The sequence below is a fragment of the Manihot esculenta genome, chromosome 6 (assembly GCF_001659605.2).
Source record: "Manihot esculenta cultivar AM560-2 chromosome 6, M.esculenta_v8, whole genome shotgun sequence".
NCBI classification, from domain to species: Eukaryota; Viridiplantae; Streptophyta; class Magnoliopsida; order Malpighiales; family Euphorbiaceae; genus Manihot; species Manihot esculenta.
The window spans coordinates 13,470,734-13,489,429 of NC_035166.2; the positions used below are offsets into that span (position 1 = coordinate 13,470,734).

Sequence of the window (18,696 nt, forward strand, 5' to 3'; positions counted from 1 at the left end):
ATATCAATAAATAAACTAATATACATTATAAGTTTGTCTGAATATAAACCAACAAAATAAAAATATTTAATATTTCGAAGAAATAACTTTATACACTAAAATATATAATATTTTATTTTATCTTATATTATTAATATAAAATAAAATTTTTTGTATATTAAAAATATATAATAATTTATAATAGTAAGTATAAATTTTAAATAAAATATTTTAATATATTATATTTTATATAGTGAAAATTTAAAATTTAAAATAAAAAATTATATATTTATTAATATAAAATTATAAGGAATTATTATAATTTTCTATTAATTTTTTTATATTCAATTTAATCATTTTTATTATAATCGAGAGAAGTTAATAAAAATTTAATTTTAATATTTAAAATTTAAAATTTTAGATATAAATATGAATTAATGTCTACATTTAAATTCTTTTATTTAATAAATTTTGTGAGAAATAGTTTCACAAGGTATAATACATGAAGTACCAATTTTTTATTAAAATTATTAAAATAAATAGCTAAAATTGATGTAAAAGTACCAATTTTTTATTAAAATTATTAAAATAAATAGCTAAAATTGATGTAAATGTAAAAGGATTAATTTTATTATTTAAAATTTTAAATTTATAATATAAATATAAAAAGTGGTAAATTTTTAGAATTTTTTTTAAAAATAAACTTATCTAAAAGCTATAGCATAAATTTTTTTTTTAAATTCCATTTATTAGATAGAAAATATTTCTAAGTGAAATATTTTTTATGATATTTAAAATATTTAAAAAAATTAATTAATAAAAAATATTTTTAAAAAATTAACTTTTTTAAAAAATATATTTTCTATTTTTCAAAATTTTATTAATATTATTATATATAAATTTATTAATATTTTTTTAAAAACTAAAATTAAAATTAAATAATAAAAAATAAATTATTTTATTGAAATATAAGTTATTTTCTATAAATAAATGGAAATAAAATTTTGATTGAGAACCCAAAAGTCTCCCTCTTTAACTGAATGCATTATTTACCGAAACTTATTGATTGTTTCGTAATTATTATAATTTTTTTATATAAAATTATAACTGTTTTATTTTTGCAAATGGTCATGAGTTATAATATTTCATTTTTTTAAAAAAAATTATTATAATTTATAAAATTTAAAAATTTAATAATTAAGTTGGACAAATGGACTAGCTCATGCTATTGCAAAAATTCCTCTGCCGTCTCACCAGTCTGGATCGGTATGGTTGGATGATCTTTCACCAACCTTATTATTTATAGCTTTGCTTTCAGCAAGCCATTTCTTGTCGTGCAAATAGCCAAATTTACTTTTAAAATTATATAAAAATAAAAAAAATTAAATTTTATTTTTAATCTAAATTTATCTTTAAATTATTATTAAAAAATAATATAAAATAATTTTTTATTTATATAAAATTTTATATAAAAATATAAAGTGGCAAGTAACTTTTATTTTTTATGTGGGCCAACATATGAATTTCTCGAATATTTCATAACATAAAATCTTTTTCTTTCTTAACCGTAAAGCTCTCACATCACACGAAATGATCTCTGCCTCTTCAAGTATTTCAGTAATTTGAACACTCTCTCAAGCTGTGGCAAATCATAGAACCAGAGGAACCATCATAAACCCCAAGTACTATGTTTCGTAATAGATCAAATCCACCATTGTTTCTTCTTCTTGTGGGTTCTGTTTTCTCTCTCTTTCTCTTTACATCTTCTTCACCAACCACTTTCACTTCTCATCTTCAGACTCTAAATTTTCCGGGTAAAATTTTCTTCTTTCTTTTTGTTAAGATTTTTTTCCATGATTCTGAATTCTGTACTTCCCAGAAAAAAAAAAATCCATCTTTCGTCTGGGTTGGCAAGAAGTAAAAAAAAAATCTCATCTTCCTGGTATTCATGGTTTTGTATGATTTATGATGATTTTCTGTGGTTTCAGAGGCTGTTAGTGAGAGAGTGGATGGTAGATTGGTACCATGGGAGAAAAGAAGGCTAAGTGAAGAAGAGAATTCGAATTCCACTCTGATATTGGCTGCAAAAAGAACTCGAAGAAAAGACCCATTGAATAGCTTTAAGCGTTACACTGGTGGCTATAATATCAGCAATGAACATTACTGGGCTGTGAGTTTCTCTCTCTCTCTCTCTCTCTCTCTCTCTCTCTCTCTCTCTCTCAAAATAATTTTTTTACTTTTTGTTCCTCTGCATCTGCAATTGGTGGTACTTCTGTAATTGTCTTCGGCTTATAATGCCTTGATCTTGAATTGTTGAGTGCTTGAAAAAAAGAATCGAAACTTATAATTTCATTGGGTTTCCATTATTTAACCTTTCATTTTTATTGTTTGTTTAAAAACAAAGCATCAAATGTTATGTAATTGGGATTTATTTATTTCTTAGTTGGCTGTTTTTCTGGGTTCGTTCTTCAATTCTTTAAACTAATTATCCTTTAAATATTGCAGTCTGTGGGGTTAACAGCCGCTCCTTTCTTTGTAATTGGTGGAATTTGGTTTGTGCTCTTTGGACTGAGCTTGGCCTTTATCTGTCTCTGTTATTGCTGTTGTAGAAGAGAACCTTATGGCTATTCTAGAATGTGCTATGCTCTCTCTCTCATTTTCCTCATTCTCTTCACAGTTGCTGCAATGTAATCACCTCTTCCTCTAACCTAGTATTCCTACACGTTTGTTTTCATTGGCAGTTCTGTAACATCATTAATATGTTATGCTTTGTGCAATTTCAGTGTTGGCTGTGTTGTTCTCTATACCGGTCAACAGAAGTTTCACAGAATTACTACACACACATTGGATTATGTTGTGAGCCAGGCAAATGTTACTGCTGAAAACCTCAGGAATGTGTCAGATTATCTTGCTGCAGCTAGAAGTGTTTCTGTGAATAATATGTTTCTGCCAGGCAATGTCCGAAACAGCATTGGTGATATTGAAACAAAGATCAACTCCTCTAGCACCATTCTTTCCAGTCGTACTCAAGATAATTCTGAGGATATACAAGATGGTTTAGATAGCATGTAAGTAAAACTTTAAAACTTTTCCCGGTGCTTGCTCACTTGTGATTTATATATATATTCATTGTTTTAACTATTGTGTTTATGTTCTTGCTACTAATTACAGGAGATTAGCTCTTATTATCCTTGCTGCTGTAATGCTTGCTTTGGCATTTCTGGGATTTTGTAAGTTTGTTATTGTTGAGCTAGAGGTCGAAGATTTTATTATTTTACGCTGTTAAAACTTTATATGTGTTCTCATGTTATTGGAATGATGTTATTGGTTGCAGTATTCTCCATTCTTGGGCTGCAGTGTCTTGTATACTTGTGAGTTATGCTATCCTTGAGCCATTCTGTTAATTATTAAACTTGGAAAGATTTTCATTTTGCTTATTTGAAATTGCTTGATTTTGATAATTACACTGATTGCAGCCTGGTGATTCTTGGGTGGATTCTTGTTGCGGGCACATTTATTTTGTGTGGTGTATTTCTTCTTGTCCATAAGTATGTTCTTTTTTCTTCTTCTTTTTCTTTTCTTTTTGTTCTGTTCTTTTTTAAAGATATCAGTTGTCAGTTTGGATTCCGCTGCATATACAATGTTATGCTTGTTTTAGATTTTTGTCATACTACCAGACGTGAAATTTCGATATGTTATCAAGTCTAATAACTCTTGAGTTTTTGTACAAAAAATACATTTTTTACATGTCATTATTAGTTTTAGGAGTATTGCTTTTCACGCCATTTTAACAGTTGAGTTTTTTGTTCATGAAGAAAAGTGCTGGGAATGAGTAGGCATTGGATTTCTACCGTCTTTATCTTGCCCCCTGAAGTGGGAAAATTATAGAATATAACTGTTGTACCGTTTAGAATGCTTATACGGTACAACAAGCTAATAGGATAAAGACGTGTATACAAAGTAGTTATCTTTTTGTGAAAAAAAAACTAGTTAGTTACCATGTTTTAAGGGTTCACTAATCTATCTTTTCAGGATATATATATATATATCTATTTGTCAAATTCTAATTAGCTTGTTGTACCATGTAGGATTGCCTGCATGATAGAACTGTTATATTGTGTAATTACTCCCTCAAGTGATGCAAGAATGCTACTGGGTTAGAATGTGTGAACAAGTACATGCCCTCTTTTACCTAAGGCTAGAATATAATTGTTACAATGGGGTAATTCTCTTGATGTCTAGCATTGGCTTACTTGGTAGCAACACATGAAAATGCAGTTAACCTAAAAATTCAAGGTTGTCAGTTTGAGTCCGACAGATTCTGCTAGCAATTCATAATTTGTAAAGTATGTCTATTCCAAAAAAGTTTAAAATAATCTAGTTACCTGTTGTTGATTGAAGTTAGTGTCATCTATAAACAAAAGAGCAAGTCACCTAGTGATTTGAAATTCTCTCTCTCTCCCCCCTATCTATATTTGCATGTATGTCAATGCATCCATCCACATTGCATCAGGTGGCATGTCTATGTTAGGAAGTGCAAAAATAATGTGGTGGTACGAGTATACTTCTTTGCCAAATATATGATTCCTAAATGCATTTGTTTGTATCTGCTAGTGTGGTTGCAGATACATGTGTTGCAATGGATGAGTGGGTCCTGAATCCCACTGCTAAAACAGCAATGGATGATATAATTCCTTGCGTGGACAATGCAACTGCTCAGGCAACCTTGCAACAAACCAAGGAAGTGACTTACCAACTTGTCAATATAGTTGATGGCATCATCAAAAATGTCTCCAACAGAAATTTCCCACCACAGGCAGGACCTTTTTACTACAACCAATCTGGTCCTCTGATGCCTGTTCTTTGCAACCCGTATAATTCTGATTTCACAGATCGGCAATGTGCTTCTGGTGAAGTGGACCTAAACAATGCTACCGAGGTAATAGCTATGGACGATAGCTAACTAGTCTGAGCATATATATGTAGGAAATGTTTTCACTTAGCCTCAGAAAGTTAATCTTCTTAACCTATGCCATTTTAGCTTTTAGCCATTGCTGCAGTCTTATCATCTTACTTTTTATCGGTTCCACTTCAATGCAAAAATAATTGCTCTAACTTACAGGTGTCAGAAGTTTTGTAGACATTAGCTTCTGACTTTTTTCAAATGCGTTATTTATCTTCTTTTTGTTTTATAAACTTGGTTGGAGAGTATAATTTCGATTAATGGCCTAGTATGCTTGATATGTTAAAAATTGGAAGGGAAACTCTGAGTTCCATTGTATGTTTTCAAATAGGTGTGGAAGAACTATACATGTCAGGATCAATCTGGAATTTGCAAGACGCCTGGTCGAGTTACTCCCAGTTTGTATAACCAAATGGCATCTGCAGTAAACTTGAGCTACGGGTTGCATCGTTATGGTCCTTTCCTGGTTAACTTGGAAGACTGCACATTCGTTCGACAAACTTTCACTGTCATCAGTAGCTCTTACTGTCCTGATTTAAGGCAATATACTGAATGGATCTACATTGGTTTGGTGATGGTATCTGCTGCTGTAATGCTGTCGTTGATCTTCTGGGTAATCTATGCAAGAGAGAGAAGGCATCGCGTTTACACCAAGCAGTTCATGTCTGGAGGCATGGAAGGCCGAGACAAGGCCCCATAAAAGCTGCGTTAATTTAAGTTTGTTAGCTTGGTCTAGTCTGTGTATACCTGTGATAGTATGCATTGGAATGCTTTGGGACTTTGTACATTATACAAGCCCTTAGGATTGACTATTACTCAGTGTAGCTCTTTTCAGATGGGTATGTGCTAAACTGTGACATGGATTGGCTTCAACATGAGATTTCACTAAAGTTGAGAGATCATATGCTATTATATTAAAAATCCCAATGCATTTATTTGATATTTAGTATGTGTTTTAGGGCTTGTTGGGCAACATAGTGTTTAGCATATTGAGAGAACTATTGAAAATAATTTATATAATTTTTATTCAAATTATTCTATCAATAGTTAAGAAAAAAAGGCCTAGAGTTTTACATTAAAAAAAAAACAGTTAAATAGCAGTTGAAAATTCAAAGGGTTAAAGTAATAAAAGAAAGTGAGATTTATAATTTAGTAAGTATTTATATATTGCTGTTATTATTAAGTCAGTTTTTATATTTTTAAAAATATTTTAAAATATTTTTATCCTTTTTTTATATCAATAAAATAGTATTTTCATTTATTTTTATCGTTAAAAATATAATAAAAAATTAAATTATTCCTATTTTTTCCTCTTTTTTATTCTTTAATTTTTTTTTTATTTTTTTTTTATTCTTCTTCAATTTTTCTTTTGATTCTTCTGTTTTTAAAGAGGATGAAATGATTCTTTTTTTTTTTTCATCATCATCTTTTTTTTTCTTTTTTTTCTTCTTCTCCTTCTTCTTTATCATCATTTTTTATATTTTTCTTCTTTTTTGAAAAAGAATAATTATTTCATTGACGAAAAGAAACGATAATAACGGTTTAACAGGTATAAAAAAAGATAAGAATATTTTAATAAATTTTTAAAAATATAGAGACTGACTTGTTAATAATAGCAATATTCAAGAATTAAATAAGAGATTTTATTTGAGAGTAAAATTAAATTTTAAAAATTTTTCCTCTCATTTTTTTATTTATTTTTAATAAAAAATAAAATAAAAAAAGGGAAATTACTTTGTAGTCCCTGAGGTTTAACGTAATTAACACTTCTGTCCCTCTATTTTGGCGACTCAACACTTAAGTCCCTCACTTTCTCTTCCGTCCAAATTCGTAGTTCTTCCGTCCATTTAAACCGTTTGATCAAAAAGTCAAAGGTGAGATGTGATAATTTTTTCCAAAAATACCCTTCTTGAAATTCTAGAAGAAGAAGAAGAAGAAGAAGAAGAAGAAGAAGAAGAAGAAGAAGAAGAAGAAGAAGAAGAAGAGGGTTAATTTTGTCAATTCACGTGTCCCAAACGGTTATTTTGGACGGAAGGACTACGAATTTGGACAGAAAAGAAAGTGAGAGACTTAAGTGTTGGATCGCCAAAATAGAGGGACAGAAATGTTAATTATGTTAAACCTCAGGGACTATAAAGTAATTTTCCTATAAAAATTATTTTATTAATAAAAAAAATAAAAATATTTTAATAAATTTTAAAAAATATAAAAACTCTCTTATTAATAATAATAATAATAATAATATTTAAGAATTAAATAATAATTTTTAAAAAAAAAAAATAAAAGGATTATTGACCCACAGTACATTTCCTATCACTCTCCGTCATCCCATCAGTAATCCCCACTTGAAAGATTCATTTCCTTGATCAAATCACCAAAAACAAAGGAAACATATTTAGCATTTTCCACAAAACTTATCAGATAATTAAAGAAATTTATAAATGGAATAAAATTTTTATCATAATCACAGAATTATCAACCAAAAAGCATCCTCAGTCGGTGAACAATTCATGTGATAAATTGGATTATGAACCAGAATTGTCGTCAGAGGTTGGCAGGTGATCTGTCATTGTCATGCTTGTAATGGAGGATGTAGCTATTGCTCTTACAGGCTTCACCACGTGTCTCAATGATTTGAGATGTGTACTAATTAAGAATTGATTTGCATACGCCGACCGAGATCTGTCACTTCTTGTCGGCTCTAAATCGTATCTGCTACAGCCTGTGAGCCAACCTGGCTCGGAAGCCAGCAACAACGCTTTCTCATATTGCCTTCCACGTTTCTACAACTTTTTTCCTCTTTTAGCAGTAACGAGCAGCTTGGAAATACCCATACGCTTCAGCTCATTGGTAATATAATTATTTTTTTAAGTATTATTCGGTTTAAATATATATTTTTTTATAAAAAAAATAATTTTAAATCTCATTGACCCATTCACAAATTATCAATAATATTTATTTAAATTGAATTTATATAAATTTATAATGTAAAATTATAATATAATTTATATATAAAATTGTATATATTTATATAATGAATTCTTATCGAAATTGCAATTTTTTTAGATTTTTTCTTTTTTTATTAAATTACATTATTTTATACATGTAGCAGTTATCGTTTGGGACATGTGGCGATCCTCAGCAAAAAAAATATAAAATTATCATGATTATTTTATACCGTTGATTTTTTTAATATAGTCAATGTGAAAATGATCATCTGAAAAAACTAAGTAATAATTGAAATTTAATAATAAATTTGAAAAATAATTAAATATAAAAATGATACATTCTGTTATGAATATATAAGATAATATATTAAAATTAGTTTATAAATGTTACATTTATTCAGGTATTTTCGATTTCGAATATTAATAATTAATTTACTATTTTTTTAAATTAGTTTAATGGTAAAAAATCTTAATTTTAGGAATTTTTATATTTATATTTTAAACTTTTAAAATAAAAAGCTATAATTTTTAAATTTATTATAATTACAGTAATTTTTTAAATTAATTTTAATTAAATTTAAATTAACTTATATTATATAGGTCATTATTTTTATTATATAAATAATTTAATTAATATTTTAAACTCTTAATTATATAAAATTTTTAAATTATATAATTAAAATATTTAATTTTTGAATTTAAATAAGAATTTTAATTTTAAATAATTAAAATTTTAACTAAAATTTAATTTGAATTAATTAATTTATATAATAAAAATAATGATAATATGTATTATGTGAGTTAATTTAAATATTAAATATTATTAAAATTAATTTAAAAAATTATTATAATTATAATAAATTTAAAAATTTAAATTTTTTATTCAAAATTAAAAATTTATACTATAAATACAAAAATTCGTAAAATTAAAATTTTTTTAGCCAATAAACATTTTTAATTGTATTTTAATTGCAAGAAAAGTCTCCAAAGTGAAGCTTAGAGTACATACATCAAACCCAGTCCAGAAAAATTTTTGAGATTCAAACCGATCCAATCTAACCTATGGGACCCTTGAAACCAGTAATCCAAGGAAGCTGAGATTCCATCAACACCAAGAGTCTCCATCTCCACCGATAGCCCTAGATTGCTTCTTAATATCTCCAGGTCGAGACAAGCAGCTGCACAAAAAGCCCAAAGAATACCTTTCAAACTCGAACAGAACAAGAGGAGAGTATCATTGTTACCTGATGCTAGAGACATGCACTCCAAGCACCGGCCAATCCACATAGTGGCCATGGAGACCATGGCCCCCTTGAAACTTTATTAATTATATAGGACTGTTTTGATAATTTTTTCTTTAACTCTAAATAAATAAGAAGAAAACTATTATTAAGTCTCTAAATTTTTAAAAGATTTATCAAATCATTCTATTTCAAGTTATACAATTAAAATATTTTTACATTTTAAAAAATTAAAATTTTTAATTATTTTATAAAAAAATTTCATTAACTTACTTTGAATCTTTATATTATTTATTTCATATAATTTTAAATATACCAATGATTTAGTATATGTAAAATTTAAATATTCATAATACACTTGAGTAGTTTTGATATTAAGACGAACTAGTAAATTTTTTAAAAACTCTTTTGCATTGCAAAGAAATTGAGTTGATTGCTGGTGATTACTCAGAGTAAAAGAAGAAAATAAACACAAGAGTATGGATTAAGAAACTACATATATTTCCTTTTGATTACATGCTTTTTACAATTTGAAACAAAATAGAAACTAATATTTAGCTCCTAGAATTAAGTTAAAAGATAAAAATAGAAAATGAGTTAACCAACTCCTAAAAACTAGGACAATACTTTGAAACATTCAACATCAAAAAATAAAACAACAAATCAAAAGTTAACAGCATTCTTAAACATGTGTTTTAATATTCCTCCTTGTTTACATGCTGCAAACTGTAAGTTTCTACTTGAAACTTTCAAACTTGCTAAGTGGTGATGGTTTGGTAAAAATGTTGGCAACTTGATCTTTTGTCTTGCAATAATAAAGAGTCACATCACCATTCTTTTGTACTTCTCTCACATAAAACAGCTTGATATTAAAATGTTTGGTCTTGCCATGAAACACTAGATTATTAGATATTGCAATAGTTGCTTTGTTATCAACAAAAATTTATGTGCTTTGCTTTTGCTCTAGGTTTAAATCAGTTAGGATTTTTCTCAACTAGAGAGCTTGATTCACAGTTCCTGTTACAACAATAAATTCAGCCTCAGTAGTGGATTGAGCTACTGTTTCTTGCTTCTTTGAGCTCCATGAAAACATCCCTGATTCAAAACTAAAACAATATGCAGATGTGCTTTTATGTCATCAATTGAGCCTTCCCAATCACTGTCAGAGAAGCCCGTCAACTTGAGCTCCTTGCTCTTCATGAACTTGACTCCATGGTTTCAAGTTCCCTTAATGTATTTGATGACTCTCTTTGTTGCCCTCATGTGAGTCTCATTTGGACAATGCATGAACCTAGATAGCATGCTCACTGCATTTAGAATGTCAGGTCTGGTTGCAGTTAAATACATTAGACATACTAGCAAGCTTCTGAATTAAGCTTTATCAACTTGGGCAACTCCATCTTCTTTGACCAGTTTTTCCTTTTGATTCATAGGAGTGCTCATTGCCTTGCATTCTTCTATCTGAAATTTTTTTAGTATTTTCTTTGCATACTTCTTCTAGCAAATGAACACTTCGTTTGATTTTGCTTGATTTTCAATCCAAGAAAGTAAGTCATTATGCCAAGATCTATCATCTAAAAGACCTTCATTTCCAATTTAAATTGATTGACCTAATCAAGATTGCTTTCAATAACTATTATATCATCTGATATCATCTGCATAAAGAGAGTTGACTAGAATGTTTATACCATCATGCTTGACATATAAAGTGAGTTCATATAGGTTTTTCTCAAACCCCAAGCTGATTAAATAATTATCAATCCTACTGTACCATGCCCGAAGAGCTTGCCTTTAACCGTAAAGTGCCTTCTTTAACAAATACACTTTGTTTTCCTGTCCCTTTTCTACAGAACCTTCGGGCTACTCAACATAGATTTCTTCCTGCAGAAATCTATTAAGAAATGCGACTTGACATCTAGCTTAAACACTTTTCAGTTTTTTTAAGCTGCGATAGCGAGAAGTAATTTGATTGTGTCAAGCCTAGAAATAAATATGAATGTGTCTAAGTAATCAACTCTAAACACTTGAGCATATCTCTTGACTACTAGCCTTGCTTTGTGCTTATTAACTGAACCATCAGGATTCAACTTAGTCCTGAACACCCATTTTACTCCAATTACTTTCTTATTGTGAGGTCTATCAACTATGTCCCAAGTTTTGTTTTTCTTTATCATGGACAACTCCTCTTTCATTGCATCCATCCAATTTTTATTTTCTTTTGCTTTTATATATCCAGAAGGTTCACAAACAACTACATTACATCTCTTATATATGTCAGAGAGCAATCTTGTACCTCTTACTGCTGTATTAGCCATCAATTCATCCTCCCACACTTCATCAACAAGTTCGTCTGGTATGTTGATAACATATGAATGTTTTATAACTAATTGGTCTTCTTTGAGTCTTCCCAGTTCCACTATTCTTCTTCCATGAAGTGCACGTCCCTACTTAAAACAGTTTTTTCAGTTTGTGGCTGGAAAATAATTCTTTTAATCAAATGATGACCGTAATGAATGTCTGCTCAAATCCGAAGGAAATTATGAAGAAGCTTTATAGAATTATTATGAAGCTATGCCACTAGAAATTGATCCCTATGATCAAAGTTCAAATGGAGTCTGATCCTTTACAGCTCTTGTTGGCAGCCAATTTTGTAAGAAAACAACAGTATTTACAACTTCTGCTCAAAACTTCTTGGGTAAATTTTTTTCATATAGCATGCAGCATGCATGTCATCTCCAATATGGACCTGTTTCTTCTCTCAACCACTCCATTTTGTTGAGAAGTATAAGGCGTTGTTAACTGATGGTCAATCCCTGCTTCTACACAAAACTAATTGAATTCTTCATATGTATATTCTTTGCCATTGTCAAACCTGATCATTTGATTTTTACAGCCACTTTCATTTTCAACCCGAGCTTTGAAGTTTCAAAAAGCTCATGCTACTTTTTACTTGTACTTCAAAAAGAATATCCAACAAATCCTGGTAAAATCATTAATAAATGTTACATAATACCTGTTTCCATTTAAGGAGGGTGTTCTTTGAGGACCTGAAATGTTTGTGTGGACCAACTGCAATATTTTTTTGGCCCTCCAAGTTGTTTTTGGAAATGGCTTCCTAGTTAGCTTTCCATATTGACAGGCTTGATAATTTTAATAGTGCTCCTGCAAGTTTGATAAGTCCTTGACCACATTCAACCTTTGATTTGAAGTAGTCCACGATAATAAAGATGCCCGAGTCTTTTGTGCCAAATCTCTATAACACTTTCTTTAGATTGAAAGGCTATGTTGTCCTCCTCCATTGGATTTAGAGTAAAGCTTTTTCCCTTCATCTTGACTTTAAACATGTCTTTGCCATCAACATCTTTAATTAAGCATTGTTTATTTGCAAACAGCACTTTATAGCTTTTCTCCAATAATTGACCAATACTTAATAGGTTTTTATCAATCTTTGGTACAAAGAGAACATCTGCAATAATTTTTATACTTGTACAACTTGAAATAGCTATACTACCTTTTCCTTTTACATCCATAAGTTATCTTTTCCAATCCTTACCCTTTTAACCCCGGTGATTCTTAACTCCTTGAAGAGTTCTCTATCATGTGTCATGTGGTTGGTACAATCACTGTCAACTATCCAGTATTCATTTGTGTCACAACTTGTGAAACATGTGGCCACAAAGAGTTAGTCTTCCTCCTCTTGATCAACCACTTTGGCATCTTCATTTTGCTATTGAGACTTGACTTTATAGATTACTACTTCATGACCGAGTTGGTTGCACTTGGTGCACTTAGCATTAGGTCTCCTCCAGCATTTGAAAGGTGGATGGCCATTCTTCTCACAGTGTTGGCAGGGTGGATATATCTTCTTCGAGCCTCCACCTTTGCCCTTCTAATAATTGCTAGATGAACCCTTTCCTTTTGCTAGTTGATTTTTTAAGTTCTTTTTCTTTTTATACTTGCTGTTGTCAAAATGTTTGGTTGGTAAGGCTCCTACTACTCCATTTAAGAACTTTGTAAGGGAAATTTTTGACAGGTCCTTTATGTTCTCCAGGGTTGTTATGATGACATTAAACCTCTTTAGCACTATTATAAGCAATTTCTCCACAATTATTGAATCAGTTAGCTCACATTTAAGCAACCTCACCGTATTGGCAATGCTTAGAAATATGTTTGCGTACTCTTTTACTAATTTTGACTCCTTCAATTTTTGCAATTTAAAGTCTCTAGTTAGATTCAACACTTGCATTCCTCGGATTCTCTCATCACCTTCATATTCTACTTTGAGGTAGTCCCAAATTGCCTTTACTAATTTCAGTTACATTATTCATATAAAGATGGTGGATGACACTGCTGAAAATAGACCAACCTTTGCTTTTAATTTCTTTATCTTCTCCTTCTGTGATTTCATTTGTGCCATAGTGAGATTTGTTGGAAGTGGCTAAACTACCCTGTAATGACCCGGGAACCGGACCGCTACCGGCGCTAGGATTCAGATCGACTTAAGGTCGCCGGAACCCATAGCAAGCCTAACATACATCCTGTACATTTGATAAAATCCCACACATGATCATACATTTCCATAAAAACTTTAAATTTTATCATACACCAAGCTTGACCTATGCATGCACCATAACTGTAAACATAAAACCCCACACTAGAGCCCTCATCAAATGCTCTAGTGGGGCAACATAACATATGTCAAGCCTGGTTCAACATAACTCATCATTAAAACATATCATAAGATCATGTATAAAAAGGGATTAACCACTACTGTTAGGGCCAAGCATAATACTAAACTATGAAACATATCTCACAGGCGGACACAAACTGTGCCACTTCTCTCTTCATAGCTGGCCACCAATAAACCCTCTTCAGATCCTGATACATCTTGGTGGCTCTAGAGTGAACAATGTATCTGACGTTATGAGCTTCCCTCATAATGTCTCCCTTCAGACTCACATCATCTGGTACACATAACCTGATCCCATAGCGGAGGATCCCTTGATTGTCGAATCTAAACTCATCATTCTTGCCTGACTGAATAGTCCTGGAAATTTTCACCAACTCGGGGTCCTCATACTGTTTCTGCGCCACTTGATCCAGAAACATGGGTGTCACTCTCATCAGAGCCCTAAGTTCACATGGTCGGACCTAGAGAGTGTCGGGCTCATAGATGTCATAGAAGGGCAAGACAATAGGAAAAATCATGTCCACTAGGATAGGATGTAGAGTCCTGTCTTGATGATGATGTGAAATGCCATGACTATATGCATGTGCATTAATGATATGCTATGTATGATGCGGGTTCATGTGTTTCCACATGAACCATATGATGATAATGTTTATGTGTATATGTTGTTTTTTAGAAAACAGAATGCGAGGTACTCGTCGATCTGCACGATTGACTGGAGTCCCACCTGAGAATGAGGGCATGGATGCCCTTCCCCCTGCTTTGCCAAGGGTAATGTCTAGTAGGTCCAGCAGAGAAGGGACATCAAGGGACTCTAGAAGGTCATTTGATGTAAGCAGAAGGGGAACAGTTCAGGGTGGAATGTCAGCTGATGTAAGGGGATTAGAGGAGGATGGACAGAGAAGAGATGGTAGCTTGGGTATGAGCATGTCAAAAGAGGGTATGGGAGAGTCTCAAGGAGGCGCTCAAGCCTCGGGTTATGCTCACCCACCCCAGTACCAACCCTTTCCACAGGGCCCAGGGTATCCGATGGGGGGTACATCGGATTACTTCAGCTTTAACCCATATTCCTCCCACATGCCTTATCCTCCTTTTTACCCACCGTACCCACAGTACCCCATGTTTCCACCCTCACCCTTCTATCCAAATCCAGCAAACCCTAACCCAGGGAATGCTGCACCTCCTCCACCACCAGCAGAACCTGTAGCCCCTGAAATCCAAACACCCATACCTAGCTCATCTGTGGGGAGCAAGGTAAAGATGACAAATTACCTGAAGCTGGATGCTCCCAAGTTTAAGACAGGTGATGATCCGTTTGAGTATCTCAAAACGGTAAAGATGATAACAGATGAGTTGGGGGCAAATAATAGTAGAGCCATTCAGATGGTGGGGTTCAGGCTGAAATGCAAAAAAGCGAGAGAATGGTTCAAAAATTATGTGGACCCAAGGTTGAACAGCCTATCCTGGGAGCAGTTTGCTAATGAGTTTGCCAGATGGGCGTTTCCAGACAGTTCCAGAGAGCTGAAAGTTGTTGAGTTTGAGCAGCTAAGGCAGACAGATGAGATGAGTGTCGATGAGTACACAGATAAATTTCTGGAGTTACTGTAATACCCGGCTAGACCCCAGCATCGGAATTCTCACTTTTCGGCGGAATCTCCATTGGAATCTGGAATTCGAGGATGTCGGAGTTTCCTAGAAGGGTAAAAGAAAGGTGTCTAAAATGTTTTTGAATGTTTTTAGTGTTTTGATTAAGAAAAGTTGAAGTTTTGAAAAGAAAAGACCAAGGAGGGAAATGTAAGGTTCGGCCGCCGAACCTCACTTTTGGTCGCCAAAGGTGGCTAGCTTTCGTTGCCACCGAAGCCCAAGTTCGGCTTTCGAACGTGGTGGAGCTGTGAAGGCAGCTCTGGCTGCCGAAGGTGGTTGACCGACCACCTATAAAAGGGTCCCTTATCCGGATTTGAGGTGAGTTTTCTCTCTCTTTTCGGGTATAGGTGAGTTCTTGACCTCCTTTGGTTGATTTCTTGGTTTTCTTTAAAGTTGAGCAAGCTTGAAGTAGTTTTCATGTTGGTTTTGAAGTTTTTGAGCAAAGAAGCTAAGTTGTGAGGCTTGGAGGTTTCAGATCTGTTTTTTCTTGCATCTCCGAGTTTAGACCATCAATCCTCTCGATTTTCAAGAGGTAAGCATGGATCCTCACTTTTCCTTATGTTTTAAGAAGGGTTTTAAGTGAGTTTTGCATGGTTTGCATGGATAGGGTTTATGTTGATCATAAGCCATATGTGTGTATATGTGTTGTTTTGGGGGTTTGAGCTAGTTCTAAGCCCCTATATGCATGAAGAAGGGTATATGCTTGTGTTTGAGAGCTTGTTTGTGAGTTGTGCATGTTTTGGAAAGGTTTTGGAGGCTGGAGACCTAAGGTTGAATCGAGTTCTGCCTTCTGGGAGAACTCAGATTCGGCCGCCGAACCCCTTAAGGAGGCTATTTTGGCCGCCTAAACCAGACCCCGAAAGTTTGGACTTTCGGCTCTGAAGTGGAGTTTCGGCCGCCGAACATGCCGCCGAAGGTTGTGACTTTCGTCTCTCGAAGGACTTTCGGCTGCCGAACCCTGCCTTCGAAAGTGCCTGACTTTCGGCTCTGGAGGGACCTTCGGCCACCGAACCTGCCGCCGAAAGTCCCCTGTCCAGCCTTCCTTTGCTTGTTTTTCCATGCATGTTTGAGATGTTTAAGGGGGGGTTTTTGGGGGAATGTTTAGAGTTATGATAGAATATGTCAGGTACCTCATTTGAGTCCACCTGTGTAGGATCGGACCCGAGGAACCAAGGAGGCCCTCAGTGTTAGCTGGTTCAGAGGTATTCCAGCGTCTACTAGAGGTGAGTAGAACTGAACTATGTTTTAAAAGGTTTTAGCATGACTCATGCATCATAAATGCCATGGATATATGAGGTTGTCTCGCATTAGAACTCACGAATATGTTGCATTGCATTATATGTTGTTGATGTGGATGAATGTTGGATGATCCTTTAGTCCTTGAGGGAAGTCCAGAGGCCCATTCTACACCCTGGCATGATATATGAGAAAGTCCAGAGGCCCATGCTACGCCCTGGCACCATGTAAGAGAAAGACTAGAGGCCCATTCTACGCCACTAGCATGATGGAATGTCATATGATGTTATTGTTATTGTAATACCCGGCTAGACTCCAGTATCGGAATTCCTACCGTCCGGTGGAATCTCGGATGTCGGAAGCCTCTAGTAGGGTAAAACCATGTTTTTATGAAATGTTTTAATGTGTTTTATGTTTTAAGCATGAAAGAAAATGAGTTTTTGCATGAAAATAGCATTAGAGGAAAACTCAGGTTTGGCCGTCGAAAGTCAAGTTCGGCCGCCGAACATGCATGCATTTTGGAGGCACGTTAGGCCCCCGAAAGGATGAGCGAGGGAAGTCCAGGTTCGGCCGCCGAAACTCAGGTTCGGCCGCCGAACATGGCATGCATGCGGAGGCACTTTCGGCCCCCGAACGTGGCCTGGCCAGCCACCTATAAAAAGGGGCACTTAGCCGAAATGGGCGAGCTTTCTCCCATTTTCGGCCACAGCTAGCTTCCGACCTCCCTCTCCCCAAATCTTGTGTTCTTTCTTCAAATCTCCTCCATTTTTCTTGAGTTTTAACCTCACATTGCAAGTTTTGAGCTTTTAAAACAAGTTTTGGAGCTTTGGAAACTCAGGAGCTCATTTGCTTGGATCTCCGAGTTTAGGTCGTCTCTCTCTCGATCTTCAAGAGGTAAGAGTCGATCTTAAGCTCATAGCATGTTTTAAATAAATTTTATGAAGTTTTATGGGGTAGAAATGCATGTTTAAGTTAGTTGAGCTATGTTAGGTTTTGTGTGATTTGTGAACAATGTGGCATGTTTGAGTAGGTTTGAAGTGTTGTAGTTGGGGTATATGTTTGTTTGAGGCCCCTAGGAGCTTGTATGCATGTTTTGGTTGAGTGGTATGCATGATTTGAGCTTGGGAGGCGAAATGTGCATAGGAGAGCTGAGTTTCTGCCATTCGGGAGAAGCTCAGGTTCGGCCGCCAAAGGGACTTTCGGCCGCCGAACCCCCTTGTGGAGGCAGCATTCGGCTGCCGAAGCTTGCCCCCGAAAGAGGACTTTCGGATTTGTCTGGGACTTTCGGCCGCCGAAGGTGCCGCCGAAAGTGCCTGACTTTCGGCTCTTGAGGGACTTTCGGCCGCCGAACCTGCCGCCGAAAGTGCCCTGTTCAGCCATTTCATGCATGTATTTCTATGATTATTTCATGATGTTTTAGGGGGTTTTTGGGGAGTAGTTTATAGTTATGTTCAGGTATGTTTGGTCCCTCATTTGAGTCCACCTGTGTAGGTTCGGACCCGAGGAACCGAGGACCCCAGCAGTGAGTTCAGCTGCTTCGGTGTTGTCAGAGTCTGCCAGAGGTGAGTGGAACTAAACTTAATTCTTTAAATTAAATGTTTTATCATGTTTCATGCATCATGGTTATGCAATAGGATGATTGCATTAGTTTCCACGAATATGCCGCATTGCATCGATTGTTGTTGATGTGGGTGAATATTGGATGACCCAATTAGTCCATGGCAGGAAGACCAGGACCCCATGCTACGGCGTGGCACTATGTAAGGAAAGACCAGGACCCCATTCGACAGCCTGGCACGGTTATGAGACTCGAAGACCAGGAGCCCAGAGGAGGTCCTGGGGAAATGGTAAGTAAATTATGTTATGACAGGAAGACCAGGACCCCATGCTACGGCCTGGCACTATGTTAACTTGGACTAATTGGTGACAAGTTCACCCAACCCTTATGTGAATTGTCTGTGTTATGATGCATTTCATTGGAGCATAGTATTAATA

The 18,696-nt window shown here is 34.2% G+C and overlaps 1 protein-coding gene across 1 annotated transcript; it reads left to right on the forward strand.

The window, feature by feature from the left end:
• Nucleotides 1-1,538: 1,538 nt before the first annotated feature.
• On the forward strand, nt 1,539-5,844 carry LOC110617700. Its single transcript, XM_021760660.2, has 9 exons — nt 1,539-1,793; nt 1,968-2,149; nt 2,485-2,666; nt 2,763-3,047; nt 3,151-3,209; nt 3,314-3,350; nt 3,456-3,527; nt 4,594-4,918; nt 5,274-5,844. Exons 1-9 carry the CDS (start codon nt 1,667-1,669, stop codon nt 5,640-5,642), a joined length of 1,638 nt encoding a protein of 545 aa, XP_021616352.1. The 5' UTR covers nt 1,539-1,666; the 3' UTR covers nt 5,643-5,844.
• Nucleotides 5,845-18,696: the final 12,852 nt, after the last annotated feature.

Coding starts and splice junctions, on each gene's coding strand:
- LOC110617700 (XM_021760660.2), top strand. CDS start 1,667: ATGTTTCGTAATAGATCAAATCCACCATTGTTTCTTCTTCTTGTGGGT. Junction 2,150..2,484: donor GCAATGAACATTACTGGGCT/GTGAGTTTCTCT, acceptor TAAATATTGCAG/TCTGTGGGGTTAACAGCCGC. Junction 3,351..3,455: donor CTGCAGTGTCTTGTATACTT/GTGAGTTATGCT, acceptor CACTGATTGCAG/CCTGGTGATTCTTGGGTGGA.